The 11,305-nt window shown below is 34.4% G+C and overlaps 1 protein-coding gene across 1 annotated transcript; it reads right to left on the reverse strand.

Annotated features, from left to right (window-relative positions):
• Positions 1-566: 566 nt before the first annotated feature.
• LOC110570594 (translationally-controlled tumor protein-like) lies at positions 567-1,142 on the reverse strand. Its single transcript, XM_044914774.1, has one exon. The coding sequence runs from the start codon at positions 1,140-1,142 to the stop codon at positions 834-836; it is 309 nt and encodes a 102-aa protein (XP_044770709.1). The 3' UTR covers positions 567-833.
• Between the last annotated feature and the right edge of the window lie 10,163 nt (positions 1,143-11,305).

Here is an 11,305-nt window from a genome sequence, read left to right on the forward strand (position 1 = left end):
TTTCACTAAAAATATGGTTTGTGTTGTTCAGCGAAAAAGTGTTTAGGCTAAAGTTAGTATTAATAGAGAATATTTGAACCATATAATTAACATGTTTGACTAAACTGACATATAAAATACTACACAAACTATGTGCATTTCAAGTACACATAGAATATTTATAAAATCAGAACACATAATGAAACATAAAGAAGATCTCAAGCAATTTCAAGCATTTGAATCATAGAGAGCACATCCTCTGACCAAAATATAATTAATTAAGTCATAAACCAATGACATAAAAAGTGTTTTAGAAAAGCTGTGTGCCAAGGGGAGACGAACCATGAGAGACTATGGACTCTGAGAAACAAACTGAGGGTTCTAGAGGGGAGGGGGATGGTGGATGGGTTAGCCTGGTGATGGGTATTAAAAAGGGCACATATTGCATGGAGCACTGGGTGTTATATGCAAACAATGAATCATGGAACACTACATCAAAAACTAATGATGCAATGTATGGTGACTAACATAACATAATAAAATAAAATTAATAAAAAAAAAAGAAAAGCTATGTGCCAAACTTTTTTTTTCTGAGTTTAAATGTATTTTATTTTTAGACAACCTACATGACCTTTTTTTTCCCTTAAAAACAATACCTCCACTCCAAATAAATCAAGGTCAAAATAAATGAAGAGCTCAAGATGACATCAGTCTCATTTGTCTAAGTCCTGGCCTTGTGTGGATGAAAAGCAGCAGCCAGTTCCGACAACAGGTGATACCTCTAAAGTTAATAGCCAAATTCATGAACATTTTTCCATTTCTAAACCATCCTTAAAAAAAAATCATATATGGGGTCACACCATCCTCACAGAGTCCAACAGAGCATCCATGCCATCTAGATTCATGTTTTCACCAATAAAGAACTGGTAGTTTTTGAAATTAGCAAGGATGTGCTTGATTTGTTCTGCAACCCCTGCAATAAAAGATTTTACTCTATCTGGACTCTGTTCTTCAAGTTTGCCTTTGACTGATTCCATAGAATCTTTGATGTACTTCTTGTAGGGTTCTTTTGTGAAGCTGGTTTCCTGCAAGTGATGGTTCATGATCATATCAACACCTGTGACTACTGTAGTTTTGGTACCTTTGTCCTCGGGACCTTCCATGGAGGCATTTTCATCAATGAATGAGTCATCAGTGTTACCCTCTGTCCTACTGATCAACTTCCCCTCCACCTCTAGGCACAGCCCATCTGGGATCTCCCAGATCTTGTAGATGTCTGAGAAGATCTCATCATGGCTGATGAAGAGGAGACCACAGTGATGCTAGTTTAGCAGGAGCCAGAGCTTCAGCCAGAGTGGCACTTGGCGGGGGGTGGGGAGAGGCAGAACGGGTAGAAAAAAGCTGTGCAAAACATTTAAAAAATACACTTTTAAGTAATTTGTGTGTCAAAGAAGAAATTTTAAAAAGATTAAGAAACTATTTTAATGTAAAAGGTAATATAATATAGTTCATATAAAACCATTTGAAAAAGAAAAAAAAAAACATTTGGATGCTCAGCAATATGGAGTAGATTATAATAGCCCAAGCATTCCACTGACAACAAATAGGAAAATCTAGAATAATTTTTTTGTATTCATTTATTTTTATAGATGGGTGGGGGGAGGAGCAGAGGGAGAGGGACAAGCAAGCTCCATGCTGAGTGCAAAGCCCAACCAAGGGCTTCATCCCACCACCCTGAGATCATTACCTCAGCTGAAATCAAGAGTCCAAGGCTTAACCGACTGAGCCACCCAGGCACCCCAGAAAATCTGGAATAATTATAAATATCATACATGTAATGTCTACATATTGTTGAAGAAGTAATGGGGGCTACAAGGAGTAAAACTCAACAGAGCTGATAAACTTTCAGAGATGAGCTGGTGTTCTGCAACTGTCTTTGGAAGCATTCTGACTATTCTGGTTGCCTATCCTGGTTGCATGTTAGAAACTGTGAATCTAAGCTTAGGGCCACTGAGAGGAGCAGAGAAACCAGCCATGTTTCTGGTGGTCACACAAGGCTGAAGTGATACACTGAAAACTCCAGTAGCCTAAACCTCTTGACTGATTACTATCTCAATGAGGGTTGCCAGGAAAAATACAGGACACCCAATTAAATTTGAAACTTAGATAAACAGAAAATACTTTTTAAATTTAAGTATGTCAAATTTTGAATGGTACATACTTGTACTAAAACTTTAATTGGCTATTTATCTAAAATTCAAATGTACTGGGTGTCCTGTCCTTTTTTTTTTTTTAATTTTTTGCTTAATCTGGAAACTTTAATCTTAAGACATTTGCTGAATCCCCAAAAACTGGGGAGACAGAAACAAAGAGAAAACCACCAATTAATAGACTAAATATAAGACAATGTTTTGTCTTATTTTTGTAATGTCTGAAAATCTGAAATTACTTAAAAATAAGTTAAAAAATAGTGCAAAAAGAAAGAATCATTAATCATTTCATGAGTCAGAAATTTATGGCAACACATCCATCTTAATAAACATACCCCAGGTAATGTCAAAATTAAGCACAAGAAAGAAAGAAAATAGAGTGGAGAGTGCCAAAGAAAAAAAGTCTCCTATTCTACTAAGGCTGTTGGACTGAAACAAATACTCAAGGTTTCGTTCACATTTTTTTTTTAAAGATTTATTTATTTATTTATTTGACAGAGAGAGACACAGCGAGGGAGGGGAACACAAGCAGGGGGAGCAGGAGAGGGAGAAGCAGGCTTCCCGCTGAGCAGGGTGCCCGATGTGGGGCTCGATCCCAGGACCCTGGGATCATGACCTGAGCTGAAGGCAGACGCTTAACGACTGAGCCACCCAGGTGCCCCCACATTTTTTTTTTTTGTAGAATATGACTTAGATGGAAACAAAATAAATATTTTACAATTTACATAATACTACTATTTATTCAAGAAAAGTTTTTACTGTAACTTGCATACAAATAAAAAATTAAATATTGAAATATTTTTCTTTTTTTTTTTTAAAGATTTTATTTATTTATTTGAGACAGAATGAGAGAGACAGAGAGCACATGAGAGGGGGGAGGGTCAGAGGGAGAAGCAGGCTCCCCGCCGAGCAGGGAGCCCGATGCGGGACTCGATCCCGGGACTCCAGGATCATGACCTGAGCCGAAGGCAGTCGCCTAACCAACTGAGCCACCCAGGCGCCCAATATTGAAATATTTTTATTTGAATATAATTTGTAGCATTGAAAACAACTAAAGAGACATTTATATATCTGGTATCAGAAAGTTTCTGACTTTTATTACCAGGAGTTACCTTCATAATAGTTAATTTTTTTCACTCTTTAAACACCTTAAGTGTAGGAGTCTTTTTCTTTTTCTAATAGAAACAAGAGTACCATATTCAGGTACTCATAATAATATTTGTAAACATAAGAGACTCTTAATCTTAGGAAACAAACTGAGGGTTGCTGGAGGGAGGGGTGTGGGGGGTAACTGGGTGATGGCCCTTAAGGAGGGCATGTGTTGTAATGAGCACTGGGTATTATATAAGGCTGATGAATCACAGACCTGTACCCCTGAAACAAATAATACATTATATGTTAATTAATTGGATTTAAATTAAAAAAATAATATTTGTGTCCTATCTGGCATCTTCCTGTACACACACACACACACACACAGAGAACAAGAAAATTATAATAGCACAGAAATTGCCAAGTAAGGATAAATAAGAAGGAATGGACCTTTAAACTACACTTTAACTATAATTGTAGCCACAGATTTACAGATAGACTATTAATATTATCAGTGGCACTTCCAGAAAAGAACAACATATATTATATATTTAAGCTAACTTCAAACAAGGGAGGTCATTCTTTACTAGTTTCTTGGCATTTTATGTGGTTTTACTCCTTGGATTAAAAATGGGTATGAAACAAACATCATATATTAATTAGATTTTCAGGAAACATTTTATAAATTTGGCACCAGAAGTTGACGAGTAAGATGTAAAGATAAGTAATATGTAAAGTCAAGGAAAATTGACAGATTAGATTGAAAGCTGGTGGAGAGCCAAAGAACAAGAAGGGAAGAAAAGATCAAATATCTTAAGTCATCCTGAGCTTAGTTTGGCTAAGGGGCTGACATTTGTAACATACAATATATAATTGTAAGACCAAAATGACATTGATACCAGTTAGCCCTGATTTATGCAATCTAAGAAAAATTACCGATAATATTTTTTAAGAATATCCTATAATAACAAATACCATTTATTAGTTTCTTTTTTTTTACAACTATTTTTGAGTTCCTCTACTAAGCTAGGTCCTATTGTGAGCTTTGAGGTCACAGCAGTGAATAAGTCAGGGAACATTTCTGCCTCCATAGGGCCCATTTCCAATGAAGACATATATATATATATATTTTTTTTTTTTATTTTTTATTTCTGAAGAACACCAAGAGGTAAATAAAGAGCTAAAAGAGAAAGCACTGGAGGTGTGGCAGGGGTAGAACATTACTTTAGATAGTGTATTTAGGGAAACTCTATGAAGAAGTAACTTTGGGGTTGAGGCCTGAACGACGACAGGTGCTCAACCATGAAAAAATTGAAGAAAGAATTTGAGGGGCAGAAAAAACAACTGGTCCTTAGCCACTGAAGTAGAAATGATCTTGATATTAAACCACAACTGTTCTACATTTTTAAAAAGATTTTATTTATTTATTTTAGAGAGAGTGGGGGAGGGGCAGAGGGAGAGGGAGAAAGGGAATCCCAAGCACACTCCATGCTGAGCGCAGAGCCCAACTCAGGCCTCAATCTCAGGAGCCTGAGATCATGACCTGAGCTAAAACCAGGAGTCGGATGCTGAACCAAATGACCTGCCCAGGCGCCACCCCTGTTCTACCTTTTCATGAGAATTTTCACTTAAGAATATTCACTCATGATAGTTATTACTACTTGATTTCACATAAATTTTGGGGACTTGTGACTCTAGAAATGCAATTATAACTCATACAGTGACAGCTGCCTAGTCTGTCTTGATATTCATCAGACAGCATGTCTTGACTTGATGACTGGCTGCACTGAACAATCTTAGGAGAGATTTTCTGCACTAAAGGATTATTGAATATCAAAATTCACTTTTATTCTCCTTATAAAGACATTTGAAATTTGAGACAAAAAAGAAAATATTTAGATTCACAAAAATAAGAGAGATGGCAGTCTAATTTAAGATATAATTTTTGTTTTGTCATTTATTTCATGTTTTGTTCCTCAAATACTATTTTTCAAGGTACTTCCTATTTAAAAATAAATATAATACCCATTTCTTATAGAAATGAATATTTAATGTTTATAATCAATTCCTATTTTCTTTCATTTATAAATTTAGTGAACAATTCATTTACAGACATAATGGACAAATCTAGGTAACAGCTGCTATATTTTTAAATAAAAGTACATATAAGGGTTCAAAATGATGGCAATGATTTTTTTAAAGATCTCAACAACCTCCCCATTACAAGTATTCTCTAATTTCCTCTTTAGTCAACAAATTTCATTTATATGTCTCCAACTTACATGATTCTAAGTCAAATATTATGACTGATATAAAATAGAAAAATAAAGAATAGTTGGAAGCACAAAGAGATCAGGAAAAACCTTCAGATTTCATTATATTATATAGAAAAGTGGAAAAATCTTTTCTCTGAGTATCCATCACTGCCACACAGTCTCACACACACATGAACAACAGACAACACTGTGTGAGGATTCTTCATTGTGTCAGTATAATCGAGGACGTTGTCGGTCTTGTCTCTTTGATCTGTTACTTTTCACATATGGTTAACTGTCAATTACCTAATATGTTCATCCCCTATATATTTTTATTCTCTGTCACTTTTCTTCTACCCCTACTTCAATTTTCTTTATTTAGGAACTTGCCACCTCCCATCTGTTGGTCAACATGCTTCTGATGTCTTACCTCCCTATTCCAAATCTGTTCTTTGTAGCACTGTCAGAGGCTACATATGAAAAATTATTGTATCCCATTCTTGCTTAAATTCCTCCAGTAGTTTCACAAACTCTATGACTAAAATCCAGGCCTTTTAATGTGACATACAAGACTATACAGAATCTGTAGGGAAGCATTGCCTGAATGAGTTATTTTTTTCCTCAGATTAAGGCCTGTGACCAATCCCCTAAACATTCACAGGTAAATACTCAGAGTTCTCTAAGTTCAAGGCAAGTTATGAATTTTCTAGTCAATATATGCTTTTAAGTTGTCATCTAGAAAATTCAGTATCATGATCTGTGTGCTAAAGGATTTAACGAATACATCAGTGATATGGTTGGTAAAAGCACTATGTGAACACAATTCTTGAACTGGCACTTCAGATTTAAGGGGTCAGAGAAGGCATCTGGAGAAGTCATATTTAAGATGTAATAAAAAAGATATATAGGAACTTTTTAGGAAGAGTTGAGGAGTGGTGATGTAATGGAACAAGTTCTATAAGAAGAGAAGTGTATTTTCAAATAAATAAACATTTAATATTTGTGTATGTGCACAGGTTGTTTTTATATTTATACCTCCAGAAACTTTTTATCTTATAATAACTCATATTACTATTTGCATAATTATAGATTAAATGTTTGAAGTTTAAAGCATTATTTAGAGAAAGATATACAGATTCTAGCTCAAGTCCAAGAATCCTCTTTGTAAATTAGGAAAACATTATTGAGCCTTCCTATATTGTTCATGTTATGAAATTTATTTCTAAATAAAATTATGATAACAAAATAATATATTTGAAAATATTTGACTATTAAAATAAGTTTTTAAAAAGATACCATATTAATAAGCATGGTAGTAACACTTAGGAATGTATCAAAACTGAAAATATTTTTTGAAGGGATATTAAATACCTCTTTATCTTTGATTTTTATTCTCTTATTTTTCTATTTATGATTTCTCAAAAGTCAACTGTAGCTGATCAGTAGCAAAATCATCAGAAAATATTTAGAAAGAAAGGCAACTTAGGAAAAGATGTGTAAAATATAAAAATATCTGGTGGTCAGAAGATATGTTCTAAAATAGTAAAGACAAAAAAGCTCTCATAATTGGACTTTACCTTTGACAGGACAGAGGGTCTGATGAAGATAGTAAAAATGCCGAGAAGTACAAATGGAGAAGAAAAAAAAGAAAAGAGATTTATAAATCAACTAATTTACTTTTCAAATGGAAACTAATTTATTTTATTTAAAGTTCTCAGACACCTTTCTTCTACTGGTATTTGTTTTTCCAGCTCATTAAGTTTCTGAATGATTAATCTTTGCTCTCTAAGGAAAGAGAATGAGATTATTTGGTGAAGTGTGGGAGAGTTGAACCCCTCAGGACATAGCTTAATCCAAGAAGAAGGAACTCAGAGCTAAGGTTGTCATGACATTCTTAATAACAAAAACAATGATAATATTTCTCACAGTTTTAGTACACTATAAACACAGAATGAGACATGCCACTTATCTTGTGGTCTGGACTATGCATACATATATACATATATATATATATATATTTTCAATATAATATGCTCTATTGGTTCATTCTGGAATTGGAAAACCAATGCAAACTTCTCAAAGAAAATACACTAGAATTAAAATACTTTATTATAGTTATGCCGCATTTGTAGGAAAAAAAATCAGAAGTTGGATTTTCTCCCAAAGTGACATGTTCAGGTAATTAGGCCTAGCTCTATAAGTGCCATATAAAAATGTAATTTTACAAAGGAATTATTCCTAATATAGTATAAATTACCAAGATTTCTTTGATAAATCAAATTGAACAATTTAAAAATGTACTGAATTATCAGAAGTTAAGATCTCCCTACATATAGTTTAAGCCCACTTACAACTAGTTATTATCTTAACCACTGAGGTTATGGGGGTATACAACTATGGAGAGGTCCTTAGCTAAATGCACATTTAACTGTCACCTTTAGGATGTTCCAGCTGAATACTTTTATCTTGCTTCAGGAATTCTCCATAGACATCAAAATTCTTTAGGGTCTCTGTCTCTCTGTTTCTCTCTCTCTCTCTCTCTCTCTCTCACACACACACACACACACACAGACACACACCCTAGAAGAGCTACACATTACAGAATAGCCCTAAGTAGCTTTTCTCTGGACTTTATAATGATTACTACTAGTTCTTTAAGTCAAAGACATCTCTCAAGAAAACAGTGTATTCTATCCAAAATTTTGTACCTAAAATGTTTTGGCTCAAACACTTTGATGGCATAGGAGTTAAGGATTCTTTTCTCTCAGCTAATATCCAAGTATATAAGAATGCAAGTATATATAAGAATAAAAGTACAAAAAATCTATGTTGCCATACTTCTTAAAATTTTTTTCTGAGTGTTTCCTTTAAAAATCTTATTTATGGATGTTCAGCAATCAATAAAAGTGTGGTGCACTGTGGTTATCTCTTCCTGATCCTTCAGGCCAATCGTAGGAAGTTCCTCATGGACGGAATTCCACAGACTAGCAAATTCATTGCATCCAGAAAAGAATGGATGTATTGAGATAAGATTTAGTCAGCTCAATTTCATTATCAGATCATCACTGTATTACCAAAGTGTGATTTTATTTTTCCAAGGAAGGCATTTAAAGGCATGTTGAGAGCCACTAGGTGACTCTGGGACATTAAAAACAAAACAAAACAAAACAAAAAACCCCTCTATGTTGGAGCCTGTTTCCTGACTTGTTATGGATGATTTATTATTTTTTTACATTCCATTTTTTTGATACTTGACACATGGTATTGCTGTCATTGTCAAGTTTCAGTCAGCAGAAGGATAGTATATATAATGATCTGAAAGACAAAATAAGAGTGACTTTAAACTTTTCTTGCAGAGTAAGGTAGCAATTAAATAGTTCCAAGGGCTCCACAAATAATTTTAGGTTTTTGGAAACCTTTTGGATGCTTTAAAATTTACAATGTGAATTGTGTTTCCTTTTGTGATTGTAATAATAAAGTCTAGGATTTTCTATCTTATGCTTCGGGAACAAAGTTCTTTTATTTTTTTTAACGGGTCATAAAACTGGAGTCAAAATTCACTGGAATATTTCACAGGAATCAATGGAAGACAAAATGGATTCCATATCCAGTCTGATCAAATGTCTCTCAAACCTTTTTTTTTTTTAAGATTTTATTTATTTATTTGACAGAGAGGGAGCACAAGTAGGCAGAGCGACAGGCAGAGGGAGAGGGAGAAGCAGGTTCTCTGCTGAGCAGGGAGCCCGACACCGGGCTCAATCCCAGGACCCTGGGATCATGACCTGAGCTGAAGGCAGCCGCTTAACGGACTGAGCCACCCAGGCGCCCCTGTCTCTCAAACCTCTTACAGAGTCTCTTCTGCTGTTTTGAAAGGACTAATTTTAGAAGGCGATGTAATTACTCTTTATAATCTTGACTTTACAAAAATGAAGAAAGAGACTGAGCCTTTCTATTGTGCTACCAGATGAACACAGAAGTTTTGTCCTGATGGTCAAAAAATTAAAGAATTTTAGAACTGAGAAGAATATTGAGGAAGATGTAGTCAAAAACTTTCTGATTAGTGTGTCTTGGCAAAATACATCAGTTGGAAGTGGCTAGATTAGAAATGTGCCTGAAATGTTGATTTCCCCTACCTGTGACATTGCAGGGAACGTGGGGTAGCCAGTGGCTCTTGGCCAAGTGTTTCTCACACAGAATAGCCTTGTCCAACTATCTCATTTTGCTGTGAAAATATCCCTACTTTCTAAATGTGTCATGAGGAGAAAAAGACTGGGAAAAACTACCTAGGTAATTCCCTCTTTAGTGGTGAAGCTTCTCTGTTCTCTGAATGTTCTTTTAAAAGCTATTTTACAGATATATCATGGATGCATGAATTCATATAAATCCTTTTGAATGTGTTTGTATTTTGATGTTTTTACATATATTTACTTTTATTTACCAACATTCATTCCACTTCTCCCTCTTTCTAACATCCCATTTGAGTACCTGCCAATCTCATCCTTATGTCCTACTATATTTGTCTGGGATTATCCCGAAGTGTACCTCTTGGGTTGTGTTCTTATTGGCTTTAAGCCAATCATAGCAATAGGTCTTAATAAGTCCTCCAATTAGGGTGAAGAATTTTGCTGACAATGGTAGTGCACAGACCTCTCAGATACTTTGTCTGAAATGTCTGAAACCATGTTTACTACCATTAGAGAATAGTAGAAGACAGATTCAAAGCAATGACAAAGATATGAACCTGTAGATCAAACCATAATATAAAGTTAGTCCCATCTTGCAATTTTCAGTTACTTGTATAGATAAGTTTCCTTTTCACCAAGTCACTTTGTTTTACATTTCAGTTCTTTATAAGTAAAATATATTAAAATATGTGATTTTTTATTTCCTGTTAAATTTCTCTTTATTAATAAAGATAGCTTGGGTAGGATTAATGGAGCACAACATTATTAAGGGTTGGCTTAAAAATCATATAAGGCAAATATTTTTAAGAATAAGCATCTTGTATCCTGAATAGTCAGTCTTCCTTAGAAGTCTGGGGAGGAACTATAAACCCAAAGGTATGATAGATCAAGTATGGAATATTTTAAAATGTAATTTATATTGTCTACCAGGCTTAGAGCCAAAGCAAGTCATCTGTGTATTTTCCACAACAATTAAACCTGACTAAAATATTAAAGAAAAAGTGGTGAAAGGTAGAATATTCCTGTCAATACTAGACAGGTTCTAAGAACAAACACAAAGAGAGCTATACTCAGAGCCTACTATGAAGTTACCTTGTATGACCTGACTTACCAACTATCAGAAAGGGGAGCTTTGGAGCAGTGTCACAGTAAGCAGGGTGACCAAATATAATTTTAAGTAGAGACGAAGGGCAAAAAAAAAAAAAAGCTAGGAATTCCCACAGGCTCTTTTTTTTTTTCCTCTCTCTCTCTCATATGAAATGGAGAGAAGAAGAGTTCAAACAATGAAGGAATTGAAAAGAGACTCCTGGATTTGTTGATAGGAAGTCATTGATAATGTTAGTAATTTTAAAAGTGAGAACATACTACAGTGAATAAGTGATTCCGATTACTGTGTATACAGTCATGAATGAGCATATGTTCACAGGGTTGAAGGTACTAATAACTCAATTTATCTCTCTGGATACCAAACCTTAAAGAATAATCACAAGAGGATTAAAGTAGAACATTAGTTTTATTATTGACATAAAAATGAATAGTATATCTCAAATACAGGACAGAGAACAAAATGAGTTTTCCTAATATA

Source organism: Neomonachus schauinslandi, chromosome 5 (assembly GCF_002201575.2).
Source record: "Neomonachus schauinslandi chromosome 5, ASM220157v2, whole genome shotgun sequence".
NCBI lineage: Eukaryota > Metazoa > Chordata > Mammalia > Carnivora > Phocidae > Neomonachus > Neomonachus schauinslandi.